Raw genomic sequence first — 18,230 nt, forward strand, 5'->3', positions numbered from 1 at the left:
CTCAACTGGCTAGGATGTGATAGGCTACTGTAGAACAGGACATTCCTCTCTCAACTGGCTACGATGTGATAGGCTACATACTTTGGTGACAGTACTGAATACACCCGTTGAGGGATACCATTTATAGAAGATAATAAATTGACAGATTCTGTAGTTAAAGTTACACAGATAGTCATCGTCCTTTCATGGTTCAATTGTGATTTAGTTCTGAGTGTGAATGGGAAACCTTTCTATGAAGTATGAATGATTGAGCTCAAAGTTCTCAGTCATTCATATATATACTACACTTCAATCAATGATATTTATTCGGACTAACCAGGCTTTAAAAAGGTTTGTCTGTCTTTTATCATGTAATCCATACGAAAAGCATATTTTACCATCATATTTCAGAGTTACAGTTGAAGTCGGAAGTTTACATACACCTTAGCCAAGTACATTTAAACTCCGTTTTGCACCATTCCTGACATTTAATCCTAGTAAAAATGCCCTGTTTTAGGTCAGTTAGGATCACCACTTTATTTTAAGAATGTGAAATGTCAGAATAATAGTAGAGAGAATGAATTATCCCATTCCTCCTGACAGAGCTGGTGTAACCGAGTCAGGTTTGTAGGCCTCCTTGCTCGCACACGCTTTTTCAGTTCTGCCCGCAAATTTTCTATGGGATTGAGGTCAGGGCTTTGTGATGGCCACTCCAATACCTTGACTTTGTTGTCCTTAAGCCATTTTACCACAACTTTGAAAGTGTGCTTGGGGTCATTGTTCATTTGGAAGACCCATTTGCGACCAAGCTCTGATGTCTTGAGATGTTGCTTCAATATATCCACATAATTTTCCTTTCTCATGATGCCATCTATTTTGTGAAGTGCACCAGTCCCTCCTGCAGCAAAGACTTGTGGAGGCCTACCATTTTATTTCTGAGGTCTTGGTTGATTTCTTTTGATTTTTCTATGATGTCAAGCAAAAAGGCACTGAGTTTGAAGGTAGGCCTTGAAATACATCCACAGGTACACCTCCAATTGACTCAAATGATGTCAATTAGCCTATCAGAAGCTTCTAAAGCCATGACATAATTTGGGGGAATTTTCCAAGCTGTTGAAAGGCACAGTCATCTTAGTGTATGTAAACTTCTGACCCACTGGAATTGTGATACAGTGAATTATAAGTGAAATAATCTGTCTGTAAACAATTGTTGGAATAATTACTTGTGTCATGCACAATATAGATGTCCTAACCGACTTGCCAAAACTATAGTTTGTTAACAAGAAGTTTGTGGAGTGGTTGAAAAACGAGTTTTAATGACTCCAACCTAGGTGTATGTAAACTTCTGACTTCAACTGTAAATCTAACATAATTTACATATAACATTCCTATATACACTCTTCAGCAGTTCTTCAGCTGTCCCCCTAGAAGAACCCTTGTTGGTTCCAGGTAGAACCCTTGTTGGTTCCAGGTAGAACCCTTTTTGGTTCCAGGTAGAACTGTTCCCTGGAGCCAAAAAAGGGTTCTTCAAATGGTTCTCCTATGGGGACAGCCGAAGAACCCTTTTATAGGTCTTAGATAGCATCTTTTTTTTTCTCCTAAGAGTGTAGAAATCAAATCCGGATATTTCAATGAATCTAATTGTAGACATAGTCCCATTGATATGAGCCCATAGTGAAACTCTCTGAGGCTGACCTGCATGTGTATAGATCACACTGTCTGACACTCACTTTGCTTACAGTGGAAAAACAACAAACCCATTTCCAAAAAGATCTGTTTGCCCCAGCAGATTACGCTCACACTCCATTGACTTTGAATGGGGTGGGGGTGGGGGGGGGGTCCTGACTGCTCGCCCAATGGGGCCCCTGAATAGAGGTAAAACCTACTGGATGTTTCGCGGTGCGCTCCTGTGACATCGGGTGCTGTAACCTCGACCCCTGAGGATCGGTGAGAATGAATTAGGTCCAGAAACGTATGGATCTTTCTTCCATTTTTGGATTTGTTTCCAACGGGGACAAACGCAGGACCTTTAAACAGGTGGGCATGTAACTATATGTGGTTCTGGGGAGAGCTAGAGGACTGGTGATGAAAGACAGCAGGGACAGAAGGAACAGACAGAGAGACAGGGACAGAAGGAACAGACAGAGAGACAGGGGCAGAGATAGCTACCTAGGTACACTGTAGGTAGGCTGTGGAAGGGGGCATATTTTTGGTCTATATTCGTAAACATTTTCACTCACGTTTCTAAATGAGACACTGAAGGATGTTGATGATCAGTTACTAGACCTGGGTACCTCTGCCGGGACGGGATCAGTTTGACATGTCGCTGATACTGACTGTGTTAGACAAGTTGACGTACTTCCTGTCTTTAATTGCGTTTTGCGTCAGTGTATCTCATGGCTGGTTGAAATGAGACTAGATCATTCCATTAATCTTCATTTGGGGCCTGAGAATTACATGGTGTCAGTGTATCTCATGGCTGGTTGAAATGAGACTAGATCCTTCCTTTATTCTTAATTTGGGGCCTGAGAATTACATGGTGTCAGTGTATCTCATGGCTGGTTGAAATGAGACTAGATCCTTCCTTTAATCTTCATTTGGGGCCTGAGAATTACATGGTGTCAGTGTATCTCATGGCTGGTTGAAATGAGACTAGATCCTTCCTTTATTCTTAATTTGGGGCCTGAGAATTACATGGTGTCAGTGTATCTCATGGCTGGTTGAAATGAGACTAGATCCTTCCTTTATTCTTAATTTGGGGCCTGAGAATTACATGGTGTCAGTGTATCTCATGGCTGGTTGAAATGAGACTAGATAATTCCTTTATTCTTAATTTGGGGCCTGAGAATTACATGGTGTCAGTGTATCTCATGGCTGGTTGAAATGAGACTAGATAATTCCTTTAATCTTAATTTGGGGCCTGAGGATTACATGGTGTCAGTGTATCCAATGGGCTATTGCTAATTTCTGAGTTCAATCCATTCTGTAGAGATGTTTTCCCGTGTGAGTTCATTAGGATGCTTTTATCCACAGGCGTGGGACACCTGTCACCTCTGTGTAAGTCTCTGTTCAATCTTCATTTGATAATGGAGCTGGAAGGGTTTTATTTGTGTCATTTCTATCAGTATTATATGCAAATGTATTAGCATATTGTTTGTATCAACTCAGAGCGGTAGAATTGTCTTGAGATAAAAAAAATATCTGCAGTTTGAGCTCTGCATCATATGAAGACAATGGTGTTAATTACACAAGTAATTGTATCCATTAGATGAGTGTTTATGTATGATCTGAGATCAGTTTAACCTCATTGGCATTAAAGTTAAAGTTGTTAATCATACAGAAGTAATTGTATACATTAGATGAGTGTTTAAAAATGTATGATCTGAGATCAGTTTTTACTCGTTGGCATTAAAGTTAAAAGAATAAAATGTAACACTTTCTATGAAAGTGCAATGTTTATGACACTGACTACGAGTGTCCATAGTAACCGTATGCCGTATGGTTCTTCCTTCTATGTGCAGGTGTGACCGGAGACAGTGAGCCACCTGCGAGAGATCAACACCATGTCACTACAGCGGATGCTGAAGCTGCTCTATGCGCTGGTGCTGTGTGTGTCCGCCAACGAAGACTTCGACTGGACCAAGAATGAACGCGGATCATTCTACTACGGCACTTTCCCAACTGGTAGGCTACCGGACAGGGAGAAATGCACAAGTGACTGAATCATGATTATTTTTTAAATAAAGGTCTATTACTGACAGCAAAACATGGTTATAAAAACAAACTGCTAAAAATATAAGAAGAGAGAGAGAGAGAGAGAGAGAGAGAGAGAGAGAGAGAGAGAGACAGAGAGAGAGAGACAGAGAGAGAGACAGAGAGAAAGAAAGAGAGAGAGAGAGAGACAGAGAGAGAGAGACAGAGAGAGCGAGAGAGAGAGAGAGAGAGAAAGAGAGAGAGAGAGAAAGAGAGAGAGAGAGAGAAAGAGAGAGAGAGAGAGAGCGAGACAGAGAGAGAGAGAGACAGAGAGAGAGAGAGAGAGAGACGGAGAGAGACAGAGACAGACAGAGCGAGAGAGAGAGAGAGAGAGAGACAGAGAGAGACAGAGAGAGAGAAATAGTAAAGTATTTTATCCCAGGAAGGAAGAGTTCTTGCTAACCTCTATATCTCTCTGAAGGGTTTTCCTGGGGGGCTGGGGGCTCTGCGTACCAGACAGAAGGAGCCTGGGACAAGGATGGCAAAGGGATGAGCATCTGGGACGTGTTCGCCCACAAGAAGGGAAAGATCTTCCTCAACGACACCGCAGACCACTCCTGCGAAGGATACTACAAGTTCAAGGTGAATAGACTGAATAGATGGTAGATGCATTATCCCCAATGTAGTCAGAAGTAGTGCACTGCACAGTGAATCGGGAGCCATTTGAGATTTGAACCATATGGCTCCGTCACAATTGACACCCTTGACATGTCATCGTCAATATCTCCTAGGATGACATCACCTTGATGAAGGACATGAAGTTTAACCACTATCGTTTCTCCATCTCCTGGCCAAGGATATTTCCCAACGGAATCAAAGGTAAATGCTCCATACCTCATAGACCAGATTCCCCACTGAACATACTTCATACTCCAGATTCTCCACTGAACATACTTGATACTCCAGATTCTCCACTGAATCTACATTATACTCCAGATTCTCCACTGAACATACCTCATAGTCCAGATTCTCTACTAAATCTACGTTATACTCCAGATTCTCTACTGAATCTACATTATACTCCAGATTCTCCACTGAACATACTTCATAGTCCAGATTCTCTACTAAATCTACGTTATACTCCAGATTCTCCACAGAACATACTTTATACTCCAGATTCTCTACTGAACATACTTCATAGTCCAGATTCTCCACTGAATCTACGTTATACTCCAGATTCTCTACTGAATCTACTTTATACTCCAGATTCTCCACTGAACATACCTTTTTGTCCAGGACAAAGCTTAATAATCTGTGTCCGGGAAACAGGCCCTATACGTTCTCGTGAATGTTATAGCTAATGGTAATGTCCATTTCTCTTCTCCAGCTGATCACATCAATGAGAAGGGAATTAAATACTATGATGACCTGATCAACATGCTCCTGGACAATAACATCACACCAATAGTCACCCTGTACCACTGGGATCTGCCACAGGTGGGTACTAACTGACTGACTGACTGGGTACTGACTGACTGACTGGGTACTGACTGACTGACTGGGTACTGACTGACTGACTGGGTACTGACTGACTGACTGACTGGGTACTGACTGACTGACTGACTGGGTACTGACTGACTGACTGACTGGGTACTGACTGACTGACTGACTGGGTACTGACTGACTGACTGACTGGGTACTGACTGACTGACTGACTGGGTACTGACTGACTGACTGACTGGGTACTGACTGACTGGGTACTGACTGACTGGGTACTGACTGACTGACTGACTGACTGGGAACTGACTGACTGACTGTCTGACTGACTGGGTACTGACTGACTGACTGGGTACTGACTGACTGACTGACTGACTGGGTACTGACTGACTGGGTACTGACTGACTGGGTACTGACTGACTGACTGACTGACTGGGAACTGACTGACTGACTGTCTGACTGACTGGGTACTGACTGACTGACTGGGTACTGACTGACTGACTGACTGACTGGGTACTGACTGACTGACTGGGTACTGACTGACTGACTGACTGACTGGGTACTGACTGACTGACTGACTGACTTGACTGACTGGGTACTGACTGACTTACTTACTGACTTACTTACTGACTGACTGGGTACTGACTGACTGGGTACTGACTGACTGGGTACTGACTGATTGACTGACTGACTGGGTACTGACTGACTGACTGACTGGGTACTGACTGACTTACTGACTGACTGACTGACTGGGTACTGATTGACTGACTGGGTACTGACTGACTGACTGGGTACTGACTGACTGACTGACTTACTGACTGACTGACTGACTGGGTACTGATTGACTGACTGGGTACTGACTGACTGACTGGGTACTGATTGACTGACTGACTGGTTACTGACTGACTGACTGACTGGTTACTGACTGACTCGGTACTGACTGACTGGGTACTGACTGATTGACTGACTGACTGGGTACTGACTGACTGACTGACTGGGTACTGACTGACTTACTGACTGACTGACTGACTGGGTACTGATTGACTGACTGGGTACTGACTGACTGACTGGGTACTGACTTACTGACTGATTGACTGACTGGGTACTGACTGGCTGACTTACTGACTGAGTACTGACTGACTGACTGGTTACTGACTGACTGACTGGGTACTGACTGACTGACTGACTGACTGGGTACTGACTGACTGACTGACTGGGTACTGACTGACTGACTGGGATCTGCCACAGGTGGGTACTGACTGACTGGGAACTGACTGACTGGGTACTGACTGACTGACTGGGTCCTGACTGACTGGGTCCTGGTTGACTGACTGGGTCCTGACTGACTGGGTCCTGGTTGACTGACTGGGTCCTGATTGACTGACTGGGTCCTGTTTGACTGACTGGGTACCGACTAACTGACTGACTTGGTGCTGACTGACTGACTGACTGACTGACTGGGTACTGACTGACTAACTGACTGACTTGGTGCTGACTGACTGACTGATTAACTGACTGACTGACTGACTGACTGACTGGGTACTGACTGACTGACTGACTGGGTACTGACTGACTGGGTACTGACTGACTAACTGACTGACTTGGTGCTGACTGACTGACTGATTAACTGACTGACTGACTGACTGACTGGGTACTGACTGACTGACTGACTGGGTACTGACTGACTGACTGAGTACTGACTGACTGACTGAGTACTGACTGACTGACTGGGTACTGATTGACTGACTGGGTACTGATTGACTGACTGGGTCCTGTTTGACTGACTGGGTACTGACTGACTGACTATGTGACCTATGGTAACCTTCCTCCCTGTTACCACCCAGGTCTTGTGTGACCTATAGTAACCTTCCTCCCCTGTTACCACCCAGGTCTTAATTAAGTGACCTATAGTAACCTTCCTTCCCTGTTACCACCCAGGTCTTGTGTGACCTATGGTAACTTTCCTTCCCTGTTACCACCTAGGTCTTGTGTGACCTATAGTAACCTTCCTCCCTGTTACCACCCAGGTCTTAATTAAGTGACCTATAGTAACCTTCCTTCCCTGTTACCACCCAGGTCTTGTGTGACCTATAGTAACCTTCCTTCCCTGTTACCACCCAGGTCTTGTGTGACCTATAGTAACCTTCCTCCCTGTTACCACCCAGGTCTTAATTAAGTGACCTATAGTAACCTTCCTCCCTGTTACCACCCAGGTCTTGTGTGACCTATAGTAACCTTCCTCCCTGTTACCACCCAGGTCTTAATTAAGTGACCTATAGTAACTTTCCTCCCTGTTACCACCCAGGTCTTGTGTGACCTATAGTAACCTTCCTCCCTGTTACCACCCAGGTCTTGTGTGACCTATAGTAACCTTCCTCCCTGTTACCACCCAGGTCTTGTGTGACCTATAGTAACCTTCCTCCCTGTTACCACCCAGGTCTTCTGTGACCTATAGTAACCTTCCTTCCCCGTTACCACCCAGGTCTTGTGTGACCTATAGTAACCTTCCTTCGCCGTTACCACCCAGGTCTTGTGTGACCTATAGTAACCTTCCTCCCCGTTACCACCCAGGTCTTGTGTGACCTATAGTAACCTTCCTCCCCGTTACCACCCAGGTGTTACAGGAGAAGTATGGTGGATGGCAGAACGCCAGCATGGTGAACTATTTCAACGACTTTGCCAACTTATGCTTTGAGCGGTTTGGTGACAGAGTCAAATACTGGATCACCTTCAACAACCCATGGGTAAGCCAATACATTACCCATAATACATGATCATAACACATTATCCATAATACATTATCGCAACACATTATCCATAACACATGATTCAAAATACATTATCAATAACACATTGTATATAACACATTATCCATAACACAGTATCCATAACACATGACCCATAATACATTATCCATAACGCATTATCCATAATACATTATCCATAATACATTATCCATAACACATTATCCATAATACATTGTATATAACACATGATCCATAACACATTATCCATAATGCATGATCATCACACATTATCCATAATGTATGATCATAACACATTATCCATAATACATTATCCATAATACATTGTATGTAACACATTATCCATAACACATCCATAACACATTATCCTAAATACATTATCCATAACACATTGTATATAACACATGATCCATAACACATCCATAGCACATTATCCATTACACATTACCCATAATACATTATCTATTACACATTATCCATAATACATTATCCATAATATATTGTATATACCACATTATCCATAACACATCCATAACACATTACCCATAATGCATGATCATAACACATTACCCATAATACATTATCCATAACACATCCAGAACACATTATCCATAACACATTATGCTGTGGAGGGCTATGAGACTGTGTTTGTAGTCTAGTGCTGTGGAGGGCTATGAGACTGTGTTTGTAGTCTAGTGATGTGGAGGGCTATGAGACTGTGTTTATAGTCTAGTGATGTGGAGGGCTATGAGACTGTGTTTATAGTCTAGTGATGTGGAGGGCTATGAGACTGTGTTTGTAGTCTAGTGCTGTGGAGGGCTATGAGACTGTGTTTGTAGTCTAGTGCTGTGGAGGGCTATGAGACTGTTTGTAGTCTAGTGATGTGGAGGGCTATGAGACTGTGTTTGTAGTCTAGTGATGTGGAGGGCTATGAGACTGTGTTTGTAGTCTAGTGATGTGGAGGGCTATGAGACTGTGTTTATAGTCTAGTGCTGTGGAGGGCTATGAGACTGTGTTTGTAGTCTAGTGCTGTGGAGGGCTATGAGACTGTTTGTAGTCTAGTGATGTGGAGGGCTATGAGACTGTGTTTGTAGTCTAGTGATGTGGAGGGCTATGAGACTGTGTTTGTAGTCTAGTGATGTGGAGGGCTATGAGACTGTGTTTATAGTCTAGTGCTGTGGAGGGCTATGAGACTGTGTTTATAGTCTAGTGCTGTGGAGGGCTATGAGACTGGAGAACATGCACCTGGACTGAAGCTGAAGGGCACTGGGGCCTACAAAGCTGGCCACCACATTATCAAGGTAATCACTAATTGTTTATAATATAATTATATTTAATATTGTCAGTAATCTAATTCTATATATATATTGGCCTAGTGTACTGTCCCCCTGATACAGAATAATATATAATTTGAACAGGCACATGCTAAGGTTTGGCACACCTATGACACTCAATGGAGAAGCAAACAGAAAGGCTTGGTTGGGATCTCGTTGTTGGCAGACTGGGGGGAGCCAGTGGACATCACCAACCAGAGAGACATCGAGGCAGCAGAGAGATATGTCCAGTTCTACATGGGCTGGTTCGCTACACCCATCTTCAACGGGGACTACCCTCAGGTCATGAAAGACTACATAGGTGAGTCACGTATTGTCACAGCTAGGTGTTCCATTTCCACGAACAACCCACGGGGTTTAAATGAAGCTAGCCCGCTAGGCTGAGGCTAGTACTGTTCAGACCAGGTTAGTAGAAAATGTACCCAATTAGCCACCTAGCCTGAGGCTAGTACTGTTCAGACCAGGCTAATAGAAAATGTACCCAATTAGCCACCTAGCCTGAGGCTAGTACTGTTCAGACCAGGCTAGTAGAAAATGTACCCAATTAGCCACCTAGCCTGAGGCTAGTACTGTTCAGACCAGGTTAGTAGAAAATGTACTCAACTAGCACGCTAGCCTGAGGCTAGTACTGTTCAGACCAGGCTAGTAGAAAATGTACCCAATTAGCCACCTAGCCTGAGGCTAGTACTGTTCAGAACAGGCTAATAGAAAATGTATCCAACTAGCCCGCTAGCCTGAGGCTAGTACTGTTCAGACCAGGCTAGTAGAAAATGTACCCAACTAGCCACCTAGCCTGAGGCTAGTACTGTTCAGACCAGGCTAGTAGAAAATGTACCCAATTAGCCACCTAGCCTGAGGCTAGTACTGTTCAGACCAGGCTAATAGAAAATGTACCCAATTAGCCACCTAGCCTGAGGCTAGTACTGTTCAGACCAGGCTAGTAGAAAATGTACCCAACTAGCCCGCTAGACTGAGGCTAGTACTGTTCAGACCAGGCTAGTAGAAAATGTACCCAACTAGCCCGCTAGACTGAGGCTATCTTTTTAAATATTGAATGGCACAGATTATAGACACGGGATAGGAAAAAAATGGTGGTTTACACTCCAAAATGGTTCTTCAGCTGTCTCCATAGGAGACCCCTTTTTGGTTCCAGGTAGAACTCTTTTGAGTTCCATGTAGAACCCTTTGTGGAAAGGGTTTTACATGGAACCCAAAAGGGTTCTTCAAAGAGGTCTCATATGGGGACAGCCGAAGAACCATTTTAGGTTCTAGATTTTTTCTGAGTGTACTTGCCTGGTTGGCCAGTGTTCAAAATCCCTGCCAATATGTAACAGGACATAGAAACGCATACGTGTCACTGTCACACCTGATGTCTCTTTCCACACAGACAAGATGAGTGCCCAGCAGGGTTAAGGGTCAGAGGTCAAAGGTTATGGTGTAATCTGGTCTCTCTCTCTCTCTGGTCTCCAGGTAGGAAGAGTGCCCAGCAGGGTCTGGGTAGCTCTTGCCTCCCCGTCTCTCCTCCCAATGTCAGGGTTAGAGGTCAACGGTCATAGTGTAATCTGGTCTCTCTCTCTCTCTGGTCTCCAGGTAGGAAGAGTGCCCAGCAGGGTCTAGGAACCTCCCGTCTCCCCGTCTTCTCCTCCCAATGTCAGGGTTAGAGGTCAACGGTCATAGTGTAATCTGGTCTCTCTCTCTCTCTGGTCTCCAGGTAGGAAGAGTGCCCAGCAGGGTCTAGGAACCTCCCGTCTCCCCGTCTTCTCTTCCCAGGAGAAGAGTTACATCAAGGGCACCTGTGACTTCCTGGGTATTGGCCACTTCACCACGCGCTATATCACCCAGAAGAACTACCCGTCTGGCCGTGGGAACAGCTACTTCACCGACCGTGACCTGGTGGAGTTGGTGGACCCTCGCTGGCCCGACCCCGGCTCTGAGTGGCTCTACTCTGTCCCCTGGGGATTCAGACGCCTGCTCAACTTCGTCAAGGTATAATACACTACTGTTAGTGTGGGCAGGTCCTCCCAGCCAGACTTGGGTTAAATATATGATGTATTTGTCTCCCTGTCTCCCTGCCTCCCCACCCCGTCTCCCTGCCTCCCCACCCCGTCTCCCTGCCTCCCCACCCCGTCTCCCTGCCTCCCCACCCCGTCTCCCTGTCTCCCCACCCCGTCTCCCTGTCTCCCCACCCGTCTCACCACCCCGTCTCCCTGTCTCCCCACCCCATCTCCCTGTCTCCCCACCCCGTCTCCCTGTCTCCCCACCCGTCTCACCACCCCGTCTCCCTGTCTCCCCACCCCATCTCCCTGTCTCCCCACCCCATCTCCCTGTCTCCCATCTCCCCACCCCATCTCCCTGTCTCCCTGTCTCCCCACCCCATCTCCCTGTCTCCCTGTCTCCCCACCCCATCTCCCTGTCTCCCTGTCTCCCCACCCCATCTCCCTGTCTCCCTGTCTCCCCACCCCATCTCCCCATCTCCCCACCCCATCTCCCTGTCTCCCCACCCCATCTCCCCACCCCTTCTCCCTGTCTCCCCACCCCATCCCCCCACCCAGTGTCCCTGTCTCCCCACACCATCTCACCACCCTGTCTCCTCACCACCCTGTCTCCCTGTCTCTCCACTAGACCCAGTATGGGAACCCCATGATCTACGTGACAGAGAACGGGGTGTCAGAGAAGGTGCAGAGGTGCACAGACCTGTGTGATGAATGGAGGATGCAGTACTTCAAGGACTACATCAATGAGATGCTCAAGGGTGAGGAACCGATCCATCAGAGGAAATAACATCCTCTGAATATTACCTTGACGAAAGGTTTAGTACACTGTAGAGGAAATAACATCCTCTGAATATTACCTTGACGAAAGGTTTAGTAGAGAAAATAATCAAATACCATAGAGGTTTAGTAGAGAAAATAATCTAATACTATAGAGGTTTAGTAGAGAAAATAATCTAATACTATAGAGGTTTAGTAGGGAAAATAATCTAATACTATAGAGGTTTAGTAGTGAAAATAATCTAATACTATAGAGGTTTAGTAGTGAAAATAATCTAATACTATAGAGGTTTAGTAGAACGTAAACGTTTCTTTATAACAAGTAATTGTTTTAGTGAACTGACATCATTTTTAGGACAAAACAGGTGTTTTGAGTGTGTTTGAAGTTTGTTTCACTGTCTACTCTATTGATACCGGGCAAGTGAACCCCTACAGCACCCCCTGGTGGTCTTTTCTCCACATGACAGCCCTTAAGGACGGCGTGAACGTGAAGGGTTACACAGCCTGGTCGCTGCTGGACAAGTTTGAGTGGGACGAAGGCTTCTCTGAGAGGTTTGGCCTGTTCTACGTGGACTTCCTCAACAAGAATAAACCACGTTACCCAAAAGCCTCTGTTCAGTACTACAAACGCATCATCAGCTCCAATGGATTCCCCAACCAGAGAGAGGTGCAGTCCGTCAGTCACAGACACCTTGTACACACCTGATATAGGCCTATTCTATTTGGCTGTTTTGTGACAGACTTTTTTTTTAATGGCTTCTATTAATACATATTGATTGGTTGGTTGGTTGATTGGTTAGTTGGTTAATTAATACATGCATTTTGATGGTCTCTACAGGTGGAGAGCTGGAGAAGGAAAGCCACAGAGACGTGCTCCTCCAGTAACCAGCTGCTAGCTGCAGGTCAGTACAGAAGGCTACACTACACCCCAACACCACCAGACCCCAACACCACCAGACCCCAACACCACTAGACCCCAACACCACCAGACCCCAACACCACCAGACCCCAACACCACCAAACCCCAACACCACCAAACCCCAACACCACCAAACCCCAACACCACCAAACCCCAACACCACCAGACCCCAACACCACTAGACCCCAACACCACCAGACCCCAACACCACCAGACCCCAACACCACCAAACCCCAACACCACCAGACCCCAACACCACTAGACCCCAACACCACCAAACCCCAACACCACTAGACCCCAACACCACCAGACCCCAACACCACCAGACCCCAACACCACCAGACCCCAACAACACCAAACCCCAACACCACCAAACCCCAACACCACCAAACCCCAACACCACCAAACCCCAACACCACCAGACCCCAACACCACCAAACCCCAACACCACCAAACCCCAACACCACTAGACCCCAACACCACCAGACCCCAACACCACCAGACCCCAACACCACCAAACCCCAACACCACCAAACCCCAACACCACCAAACCCCAACACCACCAGACCCCAACACCACTAGACCCCAACACCACCAAACCCCAACACCACCACACCACCAAACCCCAACACCACCAAACCCCAACACCACCAGACCCCAACACCACCAGACCCCAACACCACCAGACCCCAACACCACCAAACCCCAACACCACCAGACCCCAACACCACCAAACCCCAACACCACCAGACCCCAACACCACTAGACCCCAACACCACCAGACCCCAACACCACCAGACCGTAACACCGCCAGACCCCAACACCACTAGAACCCAATACTGACAGACCCCAACACCACCAGACCCCAACACTGACAGACCCCAACACCACAAGACCCCAACACTGACAGATCCCAACACCACAAGACCCCAACACTGACAGACCCCAACACTGACAGACCCCAACACCACAAGACCCCAACACCACCAAACCCCAACACCACCAGAGCCCAACACCACCAGACCCCAACACAGACAGACCCCAACACCACCAGACCCCAACACCACCAGACACCTACCTCAAAGACATCATGGCAAAGATTTTCCAATACTTGAGCTGCGATTGACTTGATTTAGTAAGCCCCAGTACAACGGACTCAAAAGAATAGTCCCAAAAATACAAACTCCAACCTAAATCAAGCACATACGTTAAAACTTGAACTATATGAACATATTTTACACAATGTATGTCAGTCAGCTCCAACAACTTCAGCGTGCAGGGACATCGGGCTGAATCTGGCTGCCAGGGCAAACAAAGGAACATTCTGGCTCTAATTGGCACTTTTCAACAAATAGTTGAACTACAAATAGTTGAACTACAAATAGTTGAACTACAAATAAGTTGAACTACAAATAGTTGAACTACAAATAAGTTGAACTACAAATAGTTGAACTACAAATAGTTGAACTACAAATAGTTGAACTACAAATAGTTGAACTACAAATAAGTTGAACTACAAATAGTTGAACTACAAATAGTTGAACTACAAATAGTTGAACTACAAATAAGTTGAACTACAAATAGTTGAACTACAAACAGTTGAACTACAAATAGTTGAACTACAAACAGTTGAACTACAAATAGTTGAACTACAAACAGTTGAACTACAAATAGTTGAACTACAAACAGTTGAACTACAAATAGTTGAACTACAAACAGTTGAACTACAAATAGTTGAACTACAAATAAGTTGAACTACAAATAGTTGAACTACAAATAGTTGAACTACAAATAGTTGAACTACAAATAAGTTGAACTACAAATAGTTGAACTACAAACAGTTGAACTACAAATAGTTGAACTACAAACAGTTGAACTACAAATAGTTGAACTACAAACAGTTGAACTACAAACAGTTGAACTACAAACAGTTGAACTACAAATAAGTTGAACTACAAAACTACATGGGAAGACATTCTCTAACAGGACTCTTCTTTGCTTGCCCCTCCAGCTAGAAGAAAGTCCCAGCAGGACAGTAAGGAACAGGCAGGGATGCCAAAGGTTTGGCCAGTGCATGATGAAGTTTAGGTAGGCCTACGTAGGACTTCATTTACTTCTGCTTTTGATTGACTGACTGGTGTGTAGCAGACCTGGGTAGGAAATACATTCACCAAATACTTTTCAAATCATTTAAAGGGTTGAATTCCAGTTGTGTTTCATGTAAGCACTTATCGGACTATTCGCTATTTGCCGCCGAGTACATTTCTGCTGGTAGTGCAAAGTGGTGTAGTCATCTATGTGTTATTATTTAAAAAAAATGTTTGCTGTTTAGGGTGTAGACCTGTACTGTAAGGGTTTTATATAAACATTTAATTTATTTATTGTGTTTAATGATTATTGCAGATCCGTTGACCAGCCACATGGAGATGGTAACAGAGATCGTGGTTCCTACAGTGTGTACTCTCTGTATTCTCCTGGCCGCTGTCTTCCTCATGTTCCTGCTGCGTGGACGCTTCTAGAACACCTCTGTCTTCCTCATGTTCCTGCTGCGTGGACGCTTCTAGAACACCGCTGTCTTCCTCATGTTCCTGCTGCCTGGACGCTTCTAGAACACCTCTGTCTTCCTCATGTTCCTGCTGCGTGGACGCTTCTAGAACACCGCTGTCTTCCTCATGTTCCTGCTGCGTGGACGCTTCTAGAACACTGCTGTCTTCCTCATGTTCCTGCTGCGTGGACCCTTCTAGAACACCTCTGTCTTCCTCATGTTCCTGCTGCGTGGACGCTTCTAGAACACAGCTGTCTTCCTCATGTTCCTGCTGCGTGGACGCTTCTAGAACACTGCTGTCTTCCTCATGTTCCTGCTGCGTGGACGCTTCTAGAACACCGCTGTCTTCCTCATGTTCCTGCTGCGTGAACGCTTCTAGAACACCTCTGTCTTCCTCATGTTCCTGCTGCGTGGACGCTTCTAGAACACCGCTGTCTTCCTCATGTTCCTGCTACGTGGAAGCTTCTAGAACACTGCTGTCTTCCTCATGTTCCTGCTGCGTGGACGCTTCTAGAACACCTCTGTCTTCCTCATGTTCCTGCTGCGTGGACGCTTCTAGAACACTGCTGTCTTCCTCATGTTCCTGCTGCGTGGACCCTTCTAGAACACTGCTGTCTTCCTCATGTTCCTGCTGCGTGGACGCTTCTAGAACACCGCTGTCTTCCTCATGTTCCTGCTGCGTGGACGCTTCTAGAACACCTCTGTCTTCCTCATGTTCCTGCTGCGTGGACCCTTCTAGAACACTGCTGTCTTCCTCATGTTCCTGCTGCGTGGACGCTTCTAGAACACTGCTGTCTTCCTCATGTTCCTGCTGCGTGGACGCTTCTAGAACACTGCTGTCTTCCTCATGTTCCTGCTGCGTGGACGCTTCTAGAACACTGCTGTCTTCCTCATGTTCCTGCTGCGTGGACCCTTCTAGAACACTGCTGTCTTCCTCATGTTCCTGCTGCGTGGACCCTTCTAGAACACTGCTGTCTTCCTCATGTTCCTGCTGCGTGGACGCTTCTAGAACACTGCTGTCTTCCTCATGTTCCTGCTGCGTGGACAATGATAGCTGTATTTTTTATTACACACAGTTCATCTCTTTTATATACATATTGCAACAGATACAAACCTGGACACCGGACACATTTTAAAATGGAACGATAGCTATTCCATGTTAATGAAGTGTTAGCATGCATTATTATCTGTATCTTGAAAATCTAATTAAATTGCAATAAAGATTGTACAACCTGTTGTGGAACTGTTTGACTGCTTATCGGCTGCAGGTGTTGTAGAGAGAATTCAGTAGAAGAGGAGTCTTAAATAATAGGCTATACAGTATCTACACTATAGTTTCGATTGAAACCTTAAGACTAGGCGTTTTGCTCAGCAGGATAACATAGTCTTGCAGCATAATAATATAAATTATCATATTGTAATCTGATTTCCGGATTTCATTAAGCAAGTACATGTGTAAACCTGTAAACAGACAGTATTGATCTGAATGAATTTGCCCACATAACGTTTATGAGGGGACAAAGTTTCAAAACCCTGTTTTATCGGAAAACATTCATAGTGAAAGTTAGAAAAGAACAAGGCATGGAAAGCAAGAGCAGGTGACACATTTCTGTCGGGTAAAATTGGTAGGCTTCTCTCAGGTATGTAAACTTAACACAAAAAGAAACGTCCCTTTTTCAGGACCCTGTCTTTCAAAGATAATTTGTAAAAATCAAAATTACTTCACAGATGTTCATTGTAAAGGGTTTAAACGCCGTTTCCCATGCTTGTTCAATGAGCCATAAACAATGAATGAACATGCACCTGTAGAACATTCGTTAAGACACTAACAGCCTACAGACGGTAGGCAATTAAGGTCACAGTTATGAAATCTTAGGACACTAAATAGACCTTTCTACTGACTCTGAAAAACACCAAAAGAAAGATGCCCAGAGTCCCTGCTCATGTGCGTGAACGTGCCTTAAGCATGCTGCAAGGAGGCATGAGGACTGCAGATGTGGCCAGGGCAATAAATTGCAATGTCCGTACTGTGAGATGCCTAAGACAGCACTCTTCACTGACGAGGCGCGGTTTTGTCTCACCAGGGGTGGTAGGATTAGTGTTTATCGTCGAAGGAATGAGCATTACACCGAGGCCTGTACTCTGGAGCGGGATCGATTTGGAGGTGGAGGGTCCGTCATGGTCTGGGGCGGTGTGTCACAGCATCATCGGACTGAGCTTGTTGTCACTGCAGGCAATCTCAATGCTGTGCGTTACAGGGAAGACATCATCCTCCCTCATGTGGTACCCTTCCTGCAGGCTTATCCTGACATGACCCTCCAACAAGACAATGCCACCAGCCATACTGCTCGTTCTGTGCGTGAATGTCAGTGTTCTGCCATGGCCAGCGAAAATCCCAGATCTCAATCCCATTGAGCATGCCTGGGACCTGTTGGATCAGAGGGTGAGGGCTAGGGCTATTCCCCCCCAGAAATGTCTGGGAACTTGCAGGTGCCTTGGTGGGGTAACATCTCACATTAAAAAACTGGCAAATCTGGTGCAGTCCACGAGGAGGAGATGCACTGCAGTACTTAATGCAGCTGGTGGCCACACAAGATACCGACTGTTACTTTTGAATTACGAAGGAGCGAGGAGGGTAACCTTTGACCATGTATTATTTGATCTGACTTTATTAAACAACCTCATTCACCAGAGTAGCCTGTAATTCTCTGTAGATCAGAGAATGTG

The 18,230-nt window shown here is 45.5% G+C and overlaps 1 protein-coding gene across 2 annotated transcripts; it reads left to right on the forward strand.

Annotated features, from left to right (window-relative positions):
* Positions 1-1,850: 1,850 nt before the first annotated feature.
* On the forward strand, positions 1,851-16,739 carry lctla (lactase-like a). Of its 2 annotated transcripts, XM_090223197.1 has the most exons (14): positions 1,851-2,016; positions 3,501-3,663; positions 4,154-4,314; positions 4,464-4,551; positions 5,060-5,169; positions 7,785-7,913; positions 9,140-9,235; positions 9,353-9,569; positions 10,980-11,254; positions 11,891-12,020; positions 12,507-12,706; positions 12,878-12,941; positions 14,970-15,046; positions 15,362-16,739. In XM_090223197.1, the coding sequence occupies exons 2-13, from the start codon at positions 3,543-3,545 to the stop codon at positions 15,044-15,046; spliced, it is 1,668 nt and encodes a 555-aa protein (XP_090079323.1). In that variant the 5' UTR covers positions 1,851-2,016; positions 3,501-3,542; the 3' UTR covers positions 15,362-16,739. The 2 variants fall into 2 exon arrangements, with proteins under 2 accessions (XP_090079323.1, XP_090079322.1); XM_090223196.1 differs by lacking the exon at positions 14,970-15,046.
* The last annotated feature ends 1,491 nt before the right edge of the window (positions 16,740-18,230 follow it).

Source organism: Oncorhynchus mykiss, chromosome 26 (genome assembly GCF_057628025.1).
Source record: "Oncorhynchus mykiss isolate SJ-2025 chromosome 26, ASM5762802v1, whole genome shotgun sequence".
Lineage (NCBI taxonomy): Eukaryota > Metazoa > Chordata > Actinopteri > Salmoniformes > Salmonidae > Oncorhynchus > Oncorhynchus mykiss.

Coding starts and splice junctions, on each gene's coding strand:
- lctla (XM_090223196.1), top strand. CDS start 3,543: ATGTCACTACAGCGGATGCTGAAGCTGCTCTATGCGCTGGTGCTGTGT. Junction 4,552..5,059: donor ATTTCCCAACGGAATCAAAG/GTAAATGCTCCA, acceptor TCTCTTCTCCAG/CTGATCACATCAATGAGAAG. Junction 12,942..15,361: donor TAACCAGCTGCTAGCTGCAG/GTCAGTACAGAA, acceptor TGATTATTGCAG/ATCCGTTGACCAGCCACATG.